Consider the following 21,610-nt stretch of genomic DNA (forward strand, 5'->3'; position numbering starts at 1 on the left):
TCGCTCCCCTCAACTCAGTAAACTCTTGTGGCTGTCTATGATACCTGGAATCACATATAAAGTCCTTGGTTTAGTTTTTAAAGCTTTTCATAACCTTATATTTTTCCAGTTATCTTATACTCACTTCTACGGACTTGATGATTTAGCTACTTTGGCCTCCTTGCTCTTCCTAGCAGAAGATACTCCATCCTACTCCATTCATTTTCAATGGCTATATCCATGCCTAAAATTCTTTCCTTTCATATTCCTATGTTCTGGCTTCTCTGCTTTCCTTCAGGTCCTAACTAAAATCTTACCCTCTGCAGGAATCCTTTCCTGATCCCCCTTAATGCTCCATTGATTATTTCCAATTTTTCCTATAAATAGCTTATTTATACATTTGTTGTTTGCATATTGTCTCCCTTATTAACCTGTGAGCTCCTTGAATGCTGGGTTTGTTTTTTGCCTTTCTTTTGTATCTTTAGCCTTTAGTACAGTGCATGATGCAGAGCTGGTACTTAATAAATGCTTGAGGTTTTCAAAAAAATTATCCCACTATTTTATATCATATACCATAGCAAAAAATTTTTTTCCAGGTATTTGTCTGTTTTTTGCTGTGAAAATTGTTTTGTAATGATTTTTATTTGTCCTGTGTGCATGTTGGTGGGTTAATTTCCAGATAGTTAACATATTTGGTTGTTGTTTTAAATGGAATTTCTCTTATCCTCCTAGGTTGTTAGTAACAGAGAAATGCTTGTGTTTTGGATGAATTTATTTTGTATTATTACTTTACAAAAGCTATTTTTTAAATTAAATTTTTATTTTATGGAGTTCTATCATATCCTCTGAAGAGACATAGTATTGTCTTCCTTTGTGTATGCTTATTCCCGCTTTCTTTTTTCTTATCTTTTTGTTACAGCTATCAGCAATTTCTAACACCATAGCTAATAATGATGGAGATAATTGTCATCCTTGCTTTGCTACAATGTGAGCTACCTTCTAGAAGCAGGAATACTTCAAAGGCATGGATTGCACAGGGTACTTTATCTTAAATTTATGATTGAAAATAGTACTTTCATGCTAAAAACTTAAGTTATGCCTCATCAGCTACAATACTTAGTCTGGAAGGAATCTTTGAGCCTTATGATGTGGTGTGATATGATATGGTAGGATACTCTAATTTTGCAGAGGAGGAACTGAGGCTTGGAGAGATAATATTTTTGCTCAAGGTCATATAGTATTTAAGTGGTATAGCCAGAAATAGTCAAGGTAACTTGGCACCAAGTCGAACATTTTCTACAACATGATCCTGTTTAGTAAAGGTAAATATATTTTTGTTCATAATCTTACTTGAAGATTTTTCAAGCTGATGTAGTACATGTCCTGAGCACTATTTTTCTATTAATTAATTGAAAACAGATCCAATTTAATTGAAAAAAGACTAATTTAACTTACCTATAAATGGTTCTGGGGAAGCTAGGTGACACAGTGGATAGGTTCCTGGCATGAGGTCAGGAAGACTCATCTTCCTGAGTTCAAATCTGGCATTAGATGTGTATTAGCTGTATGACCCTGGGCAAATCACTTAACCCTATTTGCCTCATCCATAAAATGAGTTGGAGAAGAAAACAGTAAACCACTCTTATATCTTTGCCAAGAGAACCCCAAATGGGGTCACGAAGAGTTGGACAGAATGAAATGACTGAACGACAAAACAAAATAAAGGCTTCTAATAGGTAGTAATTTTCTGTTTGTTTCACACCATTGTGAATGCTAAATACTTTCTGGTCATAAAAACATTATGTTTTTTCAGTTTTTTGGTTTTAGTAAATTATCTTATTCAGAATGTAGAAGCATATTAAAAACACCTTTTTAGTTAAATTGAAAATATTAAGAAATGAGTATTTCCATAGCCTGAACTCCTTTTAGTAAAATGTGTCAAAAGGTCAAGAACAAAAAAGAAAACAGGAATAGTAACTAAACTTACAACAAAAAGCGCTTCTCATTTAGTTTCTTTTCTCATCCCCTGAAGTGATGAGGACAAGAGCTCACCTCAGGATACTGCCCTGCTTTCCATTCTGAAAAGATGAAGAGGCCCTTTCCTTTAGGACAGGAGTCAAGGAAGACAGAGGAAGGGATTTGTTCTGGAACAGGGAGTTCTTAACCTTTATATGTCATGGACCCCTTTTGGCTTCACAGAGTAGCTGAATTAAATGCTAAATATCAGTTAGAGGTTAGTGAAAATAAAGGGAGAATTTTTTTTTTTGTCCAAGTTCATAGTCCCCAGGTTAAAAATTCCTATTGTAGAAACTATATTTTTAACATATTGCTGCCTTTTCCTTGTTCAAGATTCCTATAAATGCTTCCTCAAATTGTCTTAGGGTAGAGCATGACTGAGGACTTGAAGCAGTTCTGCCTATTTGGACATCCATCTTTCTCAAAGCAAGAAATACTTGGATTTAGTGTTAAATTAATACTGTTTCTGGTATAATTGGGCTTAACACAGAGTATAATTTTGGGATTTTTTTCTTTGACAAAAGTAATAATTAGGAGTAATAGTACGGGAAATCCAAAATAGCAGGTAATTCAAAAGTAGGTTTAAAAACTTTGGGATGCTTTTTTTTTTTTTTTTGGTGCTTTAATTGTATGGTGAAGTCTTTTGTGTTCTGTAACTCATAGCATTTTAAAAAAAATGAAGCTAAGTAAGGTACATTATGAAAACCTAATTGAATTGTTTTCCTCTTTCCCCATCCTGATCTTGTATTCTAGTCTACTTTGTGCCCCATTCTTTCCATACTAGGTTTAGATAAAAGTACCAGTTCAAATTGAGTCTAGGCAGAATTGCCTTTGTAGTTCACAACTTCCTTGGGAGATTGGGGAGTCCTTTTTTCTTTCCAGTTTCTTCCTGGGTTATTGGGTTAAATGAGAGTACTCTATTTGCACCTCTAAAAGAGCCAAGTAAACAATAGTTGGTATTAATAAGTGAAACTATTTTTCCAGTGCAGATAATGAAGAACTTTTATTTTGGGCATAAATTTTTAACAGCTCTTTAAAATAATAGTAGCTTATAGTTATAAACAGTATTTTAAAAATCAGCATTTTGACCCTCGGGGAGCTAGTTGTAGCCTCCTGGAGCTTATGTCTTAACCATCAAGAAAACATAAACCAATCTAGATAAACAGACCATAAAACTCCCTTCTGAGAATAAATAAACTTCAAATCTTCCTAAATTAAAAGTTAATCATTCTTAGGGGATAAACATAAATCAAATTGCCTTCCTCAAACAATCAAGGCAATCAAGTAGAAGCTAAACGGTAAATTCTTAGTTTTTTTCCCAGAAGGGTGGTTTGTAGAATACTGTTCATTTAGGTTCATGGCTAACGTTTTTGGGGTGATACCTAAATGGATCTGTAATGTCATGAACACAGCTATTCCCTCCAACTATGCAGATCATAATCCTCCTCTTAGGAAGCCATTCTGTGTGACTCTTGTCCATAACTTTCCTTAAGTTCACCACAGTTGTCCACTTAAGGGTGCCTCTTCCTCACTCTCTTGACAATATGAAAAACCACCATCTCAGGAACAAATGAATACATGCTATTTCACAAATACTCTACGACTGAACAAAAATAGGAACAAAGAACTGAAAAGTAAATAAAAAGAAATTAGAAAGTTGCTGTTTTAAAGGTTAATTTGTTTAGTATTTTTCTTAGAGGATGGACCATAGAAGGACAAGAAATGACATGTAAGTACACTAAATGATTACTTGCCAACAAATCTGATTTAAAAGTTTGTGGAATGAGGGGGACGTTGACACGTCTAAAATGAGGTTTGAGGATTCTTACTAATTTCTTTTCCCACCCTGTTCTTATTAGCACAAAAATTCAATTAAGACTGAACATCAAAATAAAAAGTTGGACATAACAGGAATTACATTTAACAACATACAAAATGTCTTAATGTACTTTTAATGCCATTTTTGTGAAAACCTAAATTTCATATCATTTAAAACTCTTCTAGTTCAAAGTAGGTCTGCCTTATATGAACAATATTTAGTTGGTATATGGTATATCCACACAATGCTTTAAAACAGGTGAATGTTATTTGTAAAAAGTTATCTTATAAAATTAGAGCGATAAACATTACAGTTTAATGAGCTAAGCAGTACATAATACTCTAGAATTCCAAGAATCTGATGGTTTTAGTTTCTATTACTGTCACTGACCGGCTATTTATAGGTTGCTTAAATAGTTTGTGCCTCAGAGTCCTTATCTTTAAAATGAAGTAACTGCCCTATTTCATAGGTACATGAAAGATAATGACTATTACAGCACTTTGCAAATATAAAATGCAGTATAAAGGCTAAATGTGAATACTAGTAAATCCTAACAAAATATGATATATAATTTTTTGCTCATAACTTGAGGTTTCATGTATAGTTGAATGTCAAGAAAGCTCTGGAAATGACATAATATACCAACTTAACTTTTTAATATATTGTTTCTTAATGTTTTATAGTTTTAAAAATTAAAAAATACAGAAGCTGAAAATATAAATGGAAAGGATATTTGTCAGGCCACATGGGTTATAAAAATAATTTTTAATGAATTTAATGCTGAACTAACAACCATCTAATAACTCTTAATTGTCAGTAAAATGTAACCTCCTTGAGAGCAGTAACTACCGGTGCCTTGTATGGAGCAGATAATAAGTATTTGTGGAACTAAATCATTAAACTCTAACTGGTTTATATTAAAGCTGCCCCCATATCTGATCATAGGATCATAGATTTAGAGCTGGAAGGAACCTTGGAGGTCATGCAGTCCAACCCTTTCATTTGAGAGATGAGGAAACAAGCCTAGAGAGGTGAAGTGACTTGCCAAATGTCATGAAGGCAGTAAGTGGCAGTGACAAATTTAAACTGAGGTTCTCTGACTCTAAATCCTGTGCTCTTACCACTGTATTAGACTATCTCCCTTTTATAAATGAGGAAAAGGAGTCTCAGTTTAACTGACTTAATTTAATAGCTCAAAACAAATGTTGCTAAATACTATATTTAAGTTTTGACCTTTAGTGAAAACTTCAGAGCTAACTTAGCCATATTTCTAGGAAAAGTTGGGTATGTTAAGAATGTTACTTGTTATTTCAAAAGCCACCCTCTTTGTTATATGTTTTTATTTGCTTACATAAACAATTAAATGATGGAGGATAGGAGACCTTAAGATGATAGAACTCAGAGAATTCAAGAAGCTATTTAGTTCATCTTACTGCCTCCAGGCAGAACTGTATTTAAATGGAGAATTTAGGTTCCACATTGTTTCTGCAAGGATCCAAGATCATCAGTTAACACTCTTCCATTGACAGCTGTGACAGAGTTCAGAAGTTGGTGACAAAATGTCTACTACTGTAATCTTCACTCCAAATTAAATCAGTTTCCTGTGTTAAAAAATTTAAAAATCCTTAGTATAAGGCTTACTTAAACAATTACTGTCCCATAAAACATTTTCTCATATATAATATTTGAAGCTTTGAAGTTCCTTTAAATTCAGTTCAGTATTAAGCATCCCCTCTATAGAATGCATCAATGTGGAAAAGAATCACTTTGTAGAATCACAATTTAGGTTTCCTTATTAGAATCCTTTCATAAGTTAATTACAGATATCTTTTATAATTTCATCAGAAATTTTGCAAGGATGTTGTCCTATTTTTAAATTATTTCTTGCTATAATATAATAGAAGCGCCCAGTAATTAGGACCCACTTAACAGATATCTGGTTATTGATGGTGTGGGGAATGATACCTTTAGTTAATGTCTTTTTACTGTCAAGGGGTAGCATCAATTCTGAAAAGATACAATTACTTTACATGCTTGGGATGGTAGCATGTTGAGAAGAAATATTAACATCCATGCTGACAGTATTTACATTCCCATGCAGAGAGGGTCATAGCATAAAAGAACATTCAAAACATAAGAGAGTGCATACATGTAAACGTACACAATGTAAACTGAGAGTGCATACAGGATACACTGCTTGATTCATATGAATGAATTTCAAATAAACTATTTTCCTAAAGATTCTTAGTTAAAATCTGTTAATTCTGGAAAGGTGTATCAGTATTACCCTCAATGGCATTAGAGAATGAGCACGGAACAGCTTTAAGCATCCTGATTCAGATGTGTTTGTGTCAGAGAACCCCAGAACATGAACTAGATTCCTCTGCTTTGATTTTTTAGGCAATTTAATGTAAGGGTAATCCTGATGAAGTTCTAAGAATACCATAAAGACAGCGGTCTTACACTGGTGCTTATATACATTAATAATTTTAAGCCCACAAATCAGTAACAAGTACAATGGTAAAAAAGGATAGAAAAATAATAAATAAGAGGTACCATCTTGATGTGTGATATGGTGTTTTTGTAGTTTTAAAAATAGAGTATGCAGCCTTTAACCTCAAAAAAAAATTTCTAACTTACGAGCAACAGCACTTGCTTTGACTTCTTAAAATGCAGAGTGGCGTAGGTTCTCCAATACTACTATCTAGTTTCAACTTTAGAATAGCAGCTATCCCTCACACATTTCGGCTCTTATTTTGGAATTATTTTCTAATTTTGGCAGAACTGAAATTTACTTCCTTAAGTTAAAAAAAATCAAAGCACACTAAATGATATGACGAGGAGAATATTTTAGACTTTTAAAAATATAAACTTTTCATAGTTTTAGAAGCATTAATTTACATAAAACAATTGGTGCTGCTAATTATTTTAATCTTTTAGAAATGGATGTTTTGCTAAGCAACATTTTAATAGCCTAGTAATTACTGCATTTAAATAGTCTCTAATTCATTTTAGTGAGGTTTTGCCTTCATTCTTAGTTTCAGAAAAGAATCAGAACAATATAAACTATTACATTTTCCATAAGAAAAACTGAAGTAGCAAGATTCAAATACTTCAGCCTAAACTTTAATATTATTTTCAATACTAAAATTACTAAAGTTACAATAAACAAAGCGTTGCCTGTTTTTCCCTTTTTGTCAATCACCAATTTAACTCAGTGGTGTCCAACTCAAATAGGTTTTTATTCATTTTGCTCATTTCCCATCTATATTTTAGTCTGATTCCAGCTGCACTTTGCAGGCTTTACACCTCTGACAGCTTTTGGTATTTCACTATAGAACTTCATATGAATTTCTAACTTCAAACACTGATCTTAAAATTGTAGTTTTCAGCTGTAGCTCCTAAGCCATTTTATACATTTTGGAATAATAACAAACCAGTTGTTCCAGATATGAAATCATCATAAAAGATTTTTTATTAGTGTACTGAGGTGGGCAGCAAGACTCTGAAATGTGCTCTTACCTTTTTTCCCCAGGAATATGCATTATGTGATAGCTTATCTATTTTTTTAAAAAGCATCTGGAAAGTCTTATAAAGTTTCATGTTTGGCTACAGTTAATTTATCTTAAATGTTTATCACTGAAAAGTTTCTCAAGTTGATCTTCTAATATATAAAGAGTATTACTATATCATAGTTCAGAGATCAGTTGTTCATCCATCATGCCAACTCAAGCTAGGTCCTCTTTTCCAGTGCAGCAACATACTGGTACCCCAGAGCAATACAGTTCAGAATGTGAACTTAATGGTCTGTCCATAAATGCATGCAAATTAGATCAGGTCATTTAAAAAAGCCAATATGATAGATGTATTAACCAGACTCTTGTCAGGGGAAGAGAGAAATATAAGAATTCAAATATGAGACATGCCAGGTGAGTTGTTTCACAACTACCTAATGTTGGGCTTTATTTCCTTTTCTTCTTCCTCATCTTCACTGTCATCAACCTGTTGTATGACCAGATCAGCAGACCCATCCTCCACAATCTCCACGTAAGATTTTTTTTGTCCTTCACTCAGTTGCCATTTTGACTTCTTATCTCCATCTGAAGGGGATGCAAGAGGTTGCTCAGCTCCCAAATCAATGGGGATGCTGTCTATGCCAGCTTCAGCAAGGCACTCATTGCACAGTCTGTAGCGCCGTGTTCCTTCCTGTACCACTTGTCCAGTTAGATCAGTCACATGACGCTTGCATTTTCGGCAGATTAGTTTGCATGCCTGATGAATCTATGTGAATAATTAAATGGATACAAAAACATTGATATCTCAAAAGAAGGACACATTAAAAAACAGAAAGGCATGCCAGTTAAGTAAACTTAAAATGATATCCAGCTTCAGAAACAGTTAAAGTAAAATCATATTTAATCCTTAATATTTCACTTGATAGAATTTTTCTAAAATGTGTTAGCACAAAGTCTGGAATTTCATACCAAGCTGACAAGACCAAGTATGGGCTTGGTTATACAGACTGTTGTACAAAGGTCAGCTGGGGACAGAGAGGTTGAGGAAGGCTGACCACTGGGTGATAAATTTTTCTGGCCACAGTAAATCATGAAAAAGCAACCACCAGGCTGTCATGGAGGGTTTGCAGTCTTTATCAATGAAAGGAGCATCCACACTGACAAAACCTTTTGAAGTATAAAACTTAACTATCTTAATCTTGAACCCTTCCTAACTTTGGGTTTCCTTTAATCAAACAATATTTTGATGTAACATGGAGCAAGGAAGGAGGATTTTGTTATTCCTTTTTAGATAACAGTTCCCAGGATCGTGTTGTGAACAACTTCTACTGTGACGCTGCAGTGAGATGTAGGGATGATGTAATATAATATTTACTAGGCTTGCACTTCGTTAGGTCATGATGATATTGCTAAAGTGAACCTGTGAACTTAATGTTGGCAAAATGCCTTCTTTCTCTGTTGCACTATAAATCAAATAGGCACTGGTCCGTAAGTGGGGAATAGGCATGAATAAGGGGAATGTGTATGTGTGCTTGCCTCAACCAGTCCCCACTGAGGCTTAGGGGAGAATGCAGATGGAATGCTGTGCATGCCTTGATTGGCCCCCATCAAGATTTAAGGGACCTGTAGGACTTGGTGCTCTATTATCAGCAATCCCTTGGAGAAGACTAGAATAATATAAGCTTATTTAACCCCTTTATTTAACTCCATTCCTGTCTGCCCAGATCAAGAGTGACCCTGCTAGAATACCTGCTAGTGCTAGAAGGCTTCCAGTGGCTCCCACCCAACAACTGGTGTAGTCAGTGTTATTGGACACATGGCAAAAACATAAAATTTAGTAGGAGTAGGGAAGGATGCAATTGAACCACTAGTGTAGAAGAGGAGTTCATGTTTTTTCCCCTCCTTGGTCCCAGAGGGCAGTACCAGGAGGAAGGTTAGAAGAAATTGCAGGTAGTAGAGCAATCCATTGTAAGTACGGGTTGGACTAGATGTCTTTGAGGGTCCTTCCAACCATAATAGTAGGAGCCTGGGAAAGTTAAAATCCTTACCCTAACACAACTTGAATCCAAACCCTATCTTGTTTTAGTTTCTGTTTGAGAAAATAAACATTTTCCCCCAAATTAAAGTTTACCAAAATAAGTTTTTCTTGATGGGGAAAGGATTACCTGCTATTGTTTCTTAAAAGCAGCATCAAATCCTATAATACTGGACCAGAAATGAGAATGCCTGATTTCTCTAGTCCTAGTTCTATCATTTTACTAGTCATGGGATCTTAGGCAAGTCATTTAGCCTTTCCATTCCATTCTATCTACTATCTATCCATACTATCTATCCATTCTATCGCTCTAAATCTATGTCAGAAGGTTGTTGTAACTATAAGAGAGGACAATATACGTGAAAGTGCTTACAAAAATGGAAGACTGTCACACATATGCATGGTGGTATATTATTGATGGACTAGAATCTGTCTTACGTATAGTCAGATTTGCTCCTTTAATTCTGATTTAGAGAAGAATTATGGATTTTAGTCCCTAAAGGATTAAAAATCTTTGCTTAATGTGTACAATTCATATATGTGGTGCATCTGTATAGATCATAGTCAATCATAATATGTCCAAATAAACAGCAGTGGCAGCAGTAATACTGATAGGTTAGTTCATTCCAGGAAAAGTAGAGACATACATAGACCACACAACAATTCATTTGACAGAACAGTAGGTGTTCCAGACAAGGTGTAAGCCAAAATAATAAAAGACTTTCTTCCCTATTCTTGGACATGTGTGCCTCTCCTAATGGAGCCTAAAGGCTCTTTTTAGTTGCCACATCACATTGTTATCTCATTGAACATTTAGTCTATGAAAAACATCTTTTTTAGACAAACTGCTGTTCTTTGTGCCTCACAAAACAAAACAAAAAATAAACAGGAATTTCAGTATTAAAGGCAAATTGAGATGAAGGGGTAGGTAGGATGTTCTCTTGAACAGTTGAGATAAACTGGAAACACAAGGCTTGAGCACTGGGGACATGAAGAACTAGGAGAACAGGATATTCAAAGGGGGCTAGAGAACACCACTGAACCAGGTATTGAACTTCTTGCAGAAAAGTAACAAGGATGACAAGCTAGAGTGATGTTTGCAGAAGGATGGTGGCCGAGAAAAGGTCTAAAAATGGCAGAGGGAGAAGATATTACGTCAACTCCTCCCAGTGCCAGTATATCCATGGGTATGAAATTAAAAGTCTTTTAGTCTTGAAGAAAGTGCCAAGACAGGTTTTAGTTTTATGAAGCTAAGTTTTAGTGAGCATCAGAAAGTGGAAGTAATGTGAGGGAAAGAAATCCAGGAATGAAAGGTAATTCAAAGGAAGGGCAAAGGTAGATAAGGACTAGAGAGGTACCAGGGGGGTGAGAGGATAGTGTCTCACATATTTCAACGCTGATTCTCCTTGATGATTGCAGAAGTTCTGTGTTCCATTGGTCCACAGCCCAGTCTCTTTGTAGTGGTAAAAGAAACTAAGGAAACTAAGATAACGTCCAACAACTAAGGAATGGCCAAATAAGTTATGGCATATGAATGTGAAAGCATAGTGCTGAAATGAGGAAATAAGTAATTTCAAAAAGATATGGAAAGATTTATATGAACAGATGGTGAGGGAAGTAAGCAGAACCAAAAGATAAATTTATACTCAACTTCAATAGTATAAAAGTAACCTGTTTTGAGGACTTTTATAAACTGATAAATGAAATGGAGTAGAACCAGGAAAACTTATACAATAACTTTCAAAGCTATAAGAACTACAATAAACTTAATGTTGATTCTTGATTTCGGAGGACCCATAATGAAATATGTTATCTATTACATACATAGAGGTTATGGCTTTAGGGCATATAATAACACACACACACACAGACACTCAGATACTTGTATGCAGCTATTGAGGGGATTTATTTTGTTTGTCTATGTATATCTGTTACAAGAAACACTTTTCCTCCCAATGGAGTGAGAAGTGTGAGGGAGAGCATAGATTTATTAATTTTTAAAAAATAAATGGACAGATGTTACAGATATGAAAGTTGCATGAACTTTCAGATGAGGTCACTATATTATTAATTTTACTTTGTTATACGAAACCCTAAAGTGGAAGTAATCTATAAATGTTTGTAATGTAAAAACAAAACACATCAGTAAAACCTTCATGCCTTCATGGTTGTTTGTACGTTGGGCAAAATCGTGGCTGCCCTGTGGTAGAACTGGCTCTTTAGAGGCTGTTTGTAAAATAGTTGCCTAAATTATATTGTCTTAATACCCACAGACATATATTACTAAAAAATGAATACTAAGATCTTTCAAATACGTACTGTTCGAAAATGGCTACTTAGATGGTCTAGCCTGCTGAATCTTTTCCCACAGGCCTCACAGGGGTAAGGCCGTTCTCCTGTATGGCAGCGAAGGTGGCGCTTCAGGTCTGCTTTCCGTTTTACCACATGTGTGCAGAATGGGCATTTGAATCTCATTCTAGGCAGTTCATCTGTTATAAAACAATCTCATTAAATATACAGTGAGTTTATACGATGATTCTAGTAACATGTAAAAATCCAAAAGATCTGCAAGGGACTTTTTTTTTAAACTTAAGGGAAGTTTACTAAGACTATGTATTCAATAACCAAATGAATTGGTTCTGTTAAGCGCATTCCCCTAATTTACTATACTTTTGAAAATTACTGCATTTTGAAACTAGAAGGATCAAAATAGGCAAATCATTGCTACTAAGTAAATTTAATCTTTTAAGTGGGCTTTATATGTTAAATATATAATATTATATAGAAATGTATATTATTAGCTCAATTTTGGTGATCTAAGTTCATTAAAAGTAGAGCTAATAATCTCTATTTATAGGGAAATAGACAATTTCAGTTATTGTTCACTGTATTATAAAATAACTGACACTTGTAACTTTAAAATCTGCAAAGATAATGTGCATTACCTTGAATGAGTTTTATAACAGCTCTGTGAATTAGGTACTATTATAGATCATTATCCCTATTTTACAGATGAGGAAACTGAGGCTCAGAGTTAACTGACTTGCCCAGTTGTGTAAAGCTGTTAAGTATCGAGGTAGCATTTGAATCCAAGTTTTTCTGACTCTAGACCCAGCACTCTATCCATTATATGCCATGCTGTCTCTATAAAAGACTAAAAGTGTTAATAAAAAAAAGAGAATTTGTCACAAAGGCAAACAATGCATCAGCATAATAGCCTTTTACATTATTGAGGCAGTTAAACTATAATTAAAAAAAGTTAACGAGTTAGTCATGTTATCAGTATGTTATAATTCTAGTACAACCCAAACTGGAGGTGGAAAAAAGAAGAGAAGGTGACTTTTTGGCTCTCTTGTAAAAGAACAATGATTTTTAAATACCTAGAAGATTCCTACACAACCCTATTACCTCCATGATCAAAACAAAAAAATCCTTTGTCTTTCAAAGACCTTTATAACCTGGTCCTTTCCTGCTTTGTCTACTTATGCCTTACTCCCATCCACATTCTCTATAAACCCAGTATAATGACTTCCTTGCACAAGACACTCCATCTTCCAAGTCCATGCACTTTCACTGGCTCTCCCTAACGCCTAGAATTCTCTGCCTCCTACATTCCTCAGCTTCCATCAGGTTCCAGCTAAAATCGCATCTTCTCCAAGAAGCCTTTCCTGATCTCCTTTAATTAACAATGCCTTCCTTTTGTTGATTCTCTCTCATTCATCTCGTATATATCTTGTCTGAACACAGTTATTTGAATTTACCCCTTCTTTGGATATCTAGTGCTTTATTAGTACAGTGCCTGGCACGTAAGATAAGCTTAATAAATAATTCTTGATGTAAGAACTTGGGGTTTGTGATTTTTTTTTAAAATTATCAATGTGGAAAAATTTTGCTACTTTCCCCCTTGTACACATTACTATCAGTAGTAATATATATTAATCACATGAAAAATTATAGTATTAGTACTAGGAAAGAAGGGGTATGGTGGGAGCTATGCAGTTTTTATTCAATTTCCTATATATTTATAACTTGATGGACTTAGAGCTAATCTAATTTCTTAGTTATTGAGCCCAGGAGAATGTATGTCAATTTACATGATCATTTTATTTTCCTTGTCCTTTATCAGAATTTTATATTCAGGTCTTTTTGGATGACTATAATTATTTGGAAAGAATAAAACACTCATATCAATTTTAAAAGATTGAACTGTTTAGAAATTAGGAAAGAATATTTAACAGCAATCTCCCTAGTGTAGTAATAAAAGTACATTTTTCACTGCCTCCACTCTTTTTCATTTCTTGGCTGTCAATAAATGAATTTAATATCTATGTCCCCTTTATTTATGATTTCTTTAACTTGGTAACTAATTAATTGTAAAGCATGGTGTTATTAGAAAATCATGGGTGTAAATTTTATAAATAATTAATTCTTACCTTCATTCCAGCTGCCCATAACACCTAAAATTAAAGGCATATTGGAATAGGGTTCATCAGTTTTAGGTGACTTGGATGTTGACCGAGAGGATTCTTGTTCTTGTTGGGAACTTGGTAAGCTTCTGGGGGTAACCTCAGATCCTTTGCCATACTTATGCCCCACACGAGGAGAGTCCATTCCAGCATCATTTTGTACCTTTTCTTCAGATGGAGGCTCAGAAGTTCGCTCTTCAAGCTTGCTTGACTTATAATGAGGAACATCTGTAGGCTGTGGTAACCCCAAATGCCTGGACTTTTTAACAGAATCTTGTCTCTGTTCATGTTTGGATGGCGGTTGCGGAGTGTTCCGTTGGGAAGCTGGATAGTAATTAAAATTACTCCAAGATTTTCCACTCATGGTACATGTTCCTTGATCTGGACTTACATGGGATTGTGGAGGGCTGCTCTCTCCACACCACCCAGCATTATAAGAAGAACGTTCTGCTACACCATTGGAATTGGCATCTTTATCTGAGAGACTGAAATAGCGATCCTTCTCTTTCTCACTTATATCAAGCGATGACTTAATGAAGGTCTTACATACACTAATGACATCAGTCATCTGAAGGAAGCTAGCAGCTGACATCACTTCTATGACATTCTGACCAGTGAGAGAAAGTTTGCCTGAATAAACAAAGTCCAGAATAACAGTAAACGTGTCAGGTGAGAATGCCTGAAACGTAGCCGTGGTTGGCTGACTTGTCTCTTTTGAGCTCTGAGAAAGAAGCATTTTAAAGTAGCCACTACTTGCAAACAGCACGTTTCTATGTGCTTTGAAGACTTTCCCTTCAACTAGAATACTGCAGTCACAAAACACATCTTGTCTGCGCTGCTCATTAAGTTGTTGCAACAGGTGAGACTGATGAGAGGAAATCTCCATCCCTGAGGAAATGGAAAACACAGTCACCTAAAAATAAATGAGATCGCCTTTGAAAAGAGTGATTTAATGGAACTCACAATCAGTGGATTCTGTTTAAACTTCTCTTTTTCCCACAAAACCACACTGTGTTTAGTAATAATCTTCCTCACTCACAGATTTTAATTCTGGAGGCTATACACACAGGCACTGTAAAAATATGCTAGATTTTTTAAAAAATCAATTTTCACAGAAGTTTAATTATGTTGATTTTAATGACCAGTCTGAAGTATATACTTATGAAGCCAATGCAAAGTAAACTATCATTTACTCAAAAGTTTAAGCATGAATATTTTAATGGCTGTCTTTGCCAAACTTAACTGCAAGAATAATCATTTGTCAACAAAAATGGATGTTTAAATTCTAGATATTTTCTTTAAACTGATTTGTATGAAAAAATACATATGAGAATAGAAGGGGGTACTTTACTTTTCACAGTAGCTGGGACAGCTAGGTGCTGCAGAAGATAGAATATTGGGCCAGGAATCAGGAAGAGTCATCTTCCTAAGTTCAAATCCAACCTCTGACACTTACTAGCTGTGTGACCCTGGGCAAGTCACTGCACCCTGCTTGCCTCAGTTTTGTCATCTGTCAAATGAGCTGGAGAAGGAAAAGGAAAACCATTCCAGTATCTTGGCCAAGAAAATCCCAAATGGAGTCACAGTCAGACACAATTGAACAACAACTTTTCACAATTATGGATAGAGAGAGAAATAACCATGAGAGCCAAAACAGATAATTTTGACTATATAACATGTAAAAAATTTCCCATGAACAAAATCATTGCATTCGAATAAGAAATACTATCACATGGGGGTATCTCAAATAAAAGACATACATTTCCAGACACGGTCAATGTGAGGAGGTTTTGCTCTACTGTGGATATTTGTTAGAAGGGTTCTTTTTTCTTTTTCAGTGGAGAGGTGGGGAGATGGAATAGAATGAAAGGAAGAGGGTGACTTGTCACGGGATTTTCTCCTTTCCCCATCCCCCCAAAGGAAGAGGCTCACTGAAGTACGTTTCTTGTTAGCAAGATTTTAGGGTTTTGTAATCTTATCCATTCTCTTAATCTTTCACTCTCTCTACTGGAAATCTGGACTTTATTAATAAATTTACTTTGGATTTATCCTGCCTGGATACCAAGTTTCCACCACCTCAGCTGTAGACCACCAGCTCCAAAGCATGCTGTCCAGCTCAGTACCTCCGTCCTCCTCCAACTTCTTTGTGTCTATTTTCTATCCTACTTCCCGGTGTAAGCTCCCTGAAGGCAAGGAGTCTTGCTTGCTTGCTATAGATGATGTTGCCATAAGGAAGGTAAATATGAACCATGCAAGGAAGGGCACGTGACGCAAAGAGCAGAGCTGAAATTATATATATTGACTACACTAAGTTTTTTTAAAAAGAAAAAGGCAAGAAAACAAAACCAGAGATACCAGAGCTTTGAACAAATCTGGAAAGGAAGAGCAAAATTGCATTTTTTCTTATTTAATTTTATCATGCCTTATTAAATGCTAAGGTCTTCCTTATTTTATGTTTATTTGATTGCCTTCATTCACAGATATTAAGCTTGTAACAATTCTTTTTAAATGTACCAAGTAGTAGCCAGAACTTCTCTTTCATTAGGAACAATTTCTTAGCTGATCAGTTTAGTTGTTAAGGAATAGTTAGTCAATTTTCCTTTCCTCAATAAACTTGAGTCCGTTAAAAAAAGTACAGATTTTTGTCAGATTTTATTCTTACTTAGTATATTTCTTTGATTATATTTTTGGTAATGGATACTAAATTTAACATAAAAATTTCATTTTAAAAATCAGTAGGATGACTATAGGATGAAACCAAGACAAAATTTTATTTGGGTAAAGTTACGAAAAGACTTGCTTTTCAGGTTAAAAAAAAATTAGTTATATAAGTGTAAGGTCCCTTTTAGCAACAATAGCATAGGATGGCTTGATAATAATTTATGGCAAGCATACTTTAGAATTCTTATTAGTACCAGACCAACATAAACAAGTGGTATAACTTGGTTTCTAAAAAAGTTACTGTAATTGAAATCTGTGATAATAGAAAGGCAATGTTCAGAATAAAGGTCTCAGTTTTTAATGTAAGTAGTTTATTAAATGTCCGACTGGAGTTATTTTAACTACAATATCTTCCTATTTTTTATTTTGTCTCCTAACTTGATATCAATTTTTATCTTTGCCTTAACAAGTCACTGGTCTGACTGTACAAAGATAACTGACTTGGAAATGACTCACAATGTTAATCAGCATCTCCTCTATGTTAAAATATAGATGATTGCCTTATTTTGTAAAGTCATCCAATGCTTGTCATTCTAGCAACCATTTTTTGTCTTCCTTATTTCTATCCCTATCTAAGCTACTCTGAATTTTTTCCTCTGCCTTCTTGGGCTATACATTTACAAGATCCATCTTTATTCTGTGTCCTTCTGGGAAGTTAGGTACTTCTGAAATGCAAAAATTGTGTTCATCCCTCTATCTCATTCTTATGTTAATGTAGTTCTAGAACTCACTGCACCTTTCCTTCCCCTAATACATTTTTTTAATGGCCTTTTCTTCTGTTATGCCTCTCTCCTAGAAATAAAAATTAATCCACACAAGGGAATATGGTAGGAATCACTCAACATCCTGAGTCATAAAGCCCAGTCCTATCCTCCACCCTTACCATGATCACTTTCCCTCCTAACGTCAATATATCCTACCTCTAGATCAATATCCCTGTTATACTAATACCTAGTAACAGTAATAATAATAGCTAGCATTATTTTGTAATGCTTTAAGATTTTTAAAGCCCTTTACATATACCTCATTTTACCTTCACAAAAGCTTTCACAGGTAGGTACTATTACTTTACCCATTTTACAGATGAGGAAACTGAGACAGGCAGAGGTTAAGTGACTTGGCCAGGGTCACATAACTAGTAAGTATCTGAGGTCAAACTTAACTCAGGTCTTCTTGATTCTAGGTCCAGCAGAGCAGCCAGGTGGCACAGCAGATAGAGTGCCAGGCTTATAGTCAGAAAGACGTGAGTTTAAGTCTGGCCTCAGACATTAGCTGTGTGATCCTAGTAATGCCACTTAATGTCTGCCTCACTTTCCTCATCCACTGATAGCACTTACTTCCCAGGTATGTTGTGAGGATTGAAAGAGATAACTGGAAAAGTTCTTAGCACAAAGCCTATCAGATAGTATGCTATATAAATACTAGCTATTACTACTACTGCCACTACTATTATAATTATCACCACCCACTGAGCCTACTGCCATCGACCTTGGAGGCTTACCATTCCAAGGCATCTCTATGTGCCATCTCCTGGGGCGGGATGCTGTCCTGGAAAGTAGAACCCTTGTGTGGAGAAGGTGATCTCCTCTCCCAAGGTACCATCCCCCCTCAGATGAAACCCATTATAAAGTCCCCTATTTCCTCTTATTCCAACCTCAAGGGAATATACTTTAATGGCACATTTCTGATTCTTTTTCTAAGGGAAGACATGCTTTCCTTTCCACTTCTCTCTATCCTGGTCCCTCCCGCCTACTATGCTTCCAAACCTTGTTAAGATACTAAATTTCTATCCTTTCTCAGATCACACAGGCTGAGTGGGAGTGAATCTTCAGGTAACTTCTATCTTTTGCCTTCCTCCCACCTCACTGAGTTATCCTGCTTTTCTCACCCTATCCCCAAATCTACTAAAACGATAGATTTTCACTTCAGGGGAGTGTAGAATTTGTATATGTAATAATAATTCAAATCTTCCTTTCTTTCTCCTAAATGCCTTAGTTCTCCTTTAAATTTAAGTCGATCACCATACATCTGTTTGCCCTTGAGATCCCTCTTGTGCTTTTCTTACTCCTCAATTTTATTTTTTCTGAACAACAGCACAGAAACATGAGAAGGTATATTTCATTGGTTAGGTCTTTAAGAATAATGATGCTTGTTTACCTGCTTTGTGTTTCTTGTTTGAAGTGTTTGTAAGTTGTATGCTCACCCCTTTTTTTGCAGGCATAGCTTGCAGAATCACAAAATGTGAGAGTTGGAAGGGACCTTTATCCTCTAGTTTAACCCACATACAAAAGGAATGCCCATTATAACATACCTGGCAAGTGGTCATCTGCCCTCTACCTGATATTGTTCAAGTAGTGGAAGCCCCTTCCCCTTCCCCCTCACCTCTCCAGGGAGTCTATTCTAGTTTTGAACAGCTTTAAGTGCTAAAAAGTTTTTCCTGACATCAAGCCTCTTTTGCTTCTGGTTCTGCCTTCCGGGGTCAAATAAAACCAATCTAATCCCTTCTTGACATGACAGTCTTTCAAATATGAGAAGAAAGTCATCATCTTCTCTGCATCTTTCAACCGATCCTCATGATATAGACTTAAGCTCCTTCATGATCCTAGCTGCCCTTCAGCAATCACTGTCCAGCTTATCGATTTTTTTTTAAAAAAACAATGCAATTCTCATAACTGAACATAGTTTATTCCAGATGAGATCTGATGAAGGCAGAGTACACTGGGATTGCCTTTACAGTTTTATTACACCTTACTTCCTTCCACCTGTTCGAACAAGATTCGAACAAGACACTATCTCTCAAATTCTCTGCATCTTCACTGGTTGTCCCTCATACCTAGAATTCTCTCCTTCCTCATCTCCACCTCCTGGTTTCCTTCAAGTCTCAGCTGAAGTGCCACTTTCTGCAAGAAGCTTTCCCTTAATGCTTCTGCCTTCCCACTATAAGGATCTCCAACTTATCCTGTCTACACCTTGTTCGTATGTACTTGTTTTCATGTTGTCTCACTGCTGTCAGACTGTCAGCTCCTTGATAGGAGGGACTATTTTTTTCATTTCTGTATCCCCAGCACAGCACCTGGCACAAAGCAGGTACTTAATAAATGCCTGTTGACTTGACTTGACAATTTCTTCTTACTTCTCTAAGCTATGCCTCTGTTAGTATAGTACAAGATTACCATAGCTTTTCACACGGCTACTTATACTGCTGCCTTATGTCAAACTTGCAGCCCAATAAAACTTTCAGTTTTTAGAACTGTTGTATAATCATAGCTCCCCAACTTACACTTGTGAGATTGTGGTTGTTGTTTTTAAACACAACAAGACTTTACAGTTATCCCTACTGTTTTCCATCTTCTTAGAATCTAATGCTCGAGCTTGTCAATATCTTTTTGGAACCTGTTAGATATCTCTCCCAGTTTTATGTTATCTGCAAATTGGATGAACATGTCATCTTTGCTCTTATCCAAGCTATTGATAAAAGTGTGAAACAGCACAGAGCTAATTATAGATTTCTGGGGAATTCTACTGAACACACCTTGCCACTTCGACATTAAATCATTAACAACAACTCTGAGACTGGCCATCTGTCCAACCAGTTCTGAATGTATCTAATTATTTTATCATCTAGTCCATATAACTCCATCTTTTCTACCAGAAGAACATAAGATATCTTATTATTAAAAGCTAGCTAAAATCTAGGGTAAACTAAATCCATAACATTCCCTTCCTCAACTAGTTATATTGTCAAAAAAGAAAACATTGTTAGACTATCACAATTTGTTCTTGATGAATTATGTCTTCTCATTCTAGATGTTTCCCAACAACCTCTTTAATGATCTGCTCTAGAATTTTCCAGAAACTTAAGTCCATTCATTGAAATTCAAGTTCATTAGCTATATATCTTGCAGAATAAGTTCTACTTTCTTCAGAAATTTGAATATTTGCCAGTCTTCAGTCTTGTGAAAACTCTCTCATCTCCTATAATCTTTCAAATATCATGATGGTTCAGTAATTACACCTGCCAATTCTTGATCATGGTTTTCAGGTAGACCAATATTTTAAAATTATCTCTCCTGGATCTCTTTTCCAGGTCAGTTGTTTTTCGAATGAGATACTTCACACTGTCTTCTATTTTTTCATTCCTTTGATTTTGTTTTATAACTTCTTGGTTTCTCATAACATTATTAGCTTCCATCTGCTCCATTCTAATTTTTAAAGAACTATTTTCTTCAGTGAGCTTTTGAACCTCCTTTTCCATCGGGCCAATTCTGCTTTTTAAAGCATTCTTCTCCTCATTGGCTTTTTGGACCTCTTTTGCTATTTGGGTTAGCCTATTTTTAAAAGTGTTATTTTCTTCAGCATGTTTTTGAGTCTCCTTTAGCAAGTTGTTGACTCGCTTTTCATGATTTTCTTGCATCACTCATTTTCCTTTCCAATTTTTCCTCCACCTCTCTTATTTAATTTTCAAAATCCTTTTTGAGCTCTTCCATGGCTTGAGACCATTGCATATTTTTTTTGGAGGCTTTAGATGTAGCAGCCTTGACCTTGCTAACTTTCTCCATCTGCCAATTCTTTAAGAACCTGTGGAAGTAGTTCACCTGGGCCAGCTAACTTAAATTCATCAAAGGGCAACTAAGAACTAGCTCTCTTACCATCTCCTTACTTATCTTGGTACCAATTCTGTTAGTCATTTTTGCTTTCTCATTTACAGTGCCAAGGTAATTCTTGGCAAAAATAAATAAATAAATAAATAAAATAATGATTAAGTATCTCTTCTTGCTACTATCAGTAATCAGCATCCCACTGACCCCAAGCAAAATTTCTATCCCTTCCTTGATTCTCCTTTTCCTCCTACTATAGCTTTGAAAACAAAACACAACCACCCAAACAAAGCACCCTTCCCTCAGCAACCTCAGCTTATTCTGATCTTTAGAACTCCTGATACTGCTTTTCAAAGACTGTCACTTTTATATTCATCTTCTGTTACCTGGCCTGGCTTCCACCTTTTGTACATTTCCTCCTTTGGTACATTTAAATCTAAGTTGTCTGGTAACTTCCCTGT

At 35.5% G+C, this 21,610-nt stretch overlaps 1 protein-coding gene across 8 annotated transcripts in view; it reads right to left on the reverse strand.

The window, feature by feature from the left end:
• Positions 1–2,970: 2,970 nt before the first annotated feature.
• ZBTB8A (zinc finger and BTB domain containing 8A) overlaps positions 2,971–21,610 on the reverse strand; it is a 136,556-nt gene continuing 117,916 nt past the window's right edge. For 4 of the 8 annotated variants that reach the window (XM_072609837.1, XM_072609838.1, XM_072609841.1 and 1 more), the window contains 4 exons: positions 13,798–14,718; positions 11,684–11,853; positions 7,764–8,095; positions 2,971–5,415 (listed from right to left, as the gene is read on the reverse strand). In XM_072609837.1, coding sequence (XP_072465938.1) covers positions 5,403–5,415; positions 7,764–8,095; positions 11,684–11,853; positions 13,798–14,716 — 1,434 coding nt within the window. In that variant the 5' untranslated portion in view covers positions 14,717–14,718 and the 3' untranslated portion in view covers positions 2,971–5,402. Of the gene's footprint in view, positions 8,096–11,683; positions 11,854–13,797; positions 14,744–21,610 lie in introns of all 8 variants that reach the window. The other 4 variants (XR_011967165.1, XR_011967166.1, XM_072609836.1 and 1 more) reach the window with 4 other exon arrangements.

Source organism: Notamacropus eugenii, chromosome 5, assembly GCF_028372415.1.
Source record: "Notamacropus eugenii isolate mMacEug1 chromosome 5, mMacEug1.pri_v2, whole genome shotgun sequence".
NCBI classification, from domain to species: Eukaryota; Metazoa; Chordata; class Mammalia; order Diprotodontia; family Macropodidae; genus Notamacropus; species Notamacropus eugenii.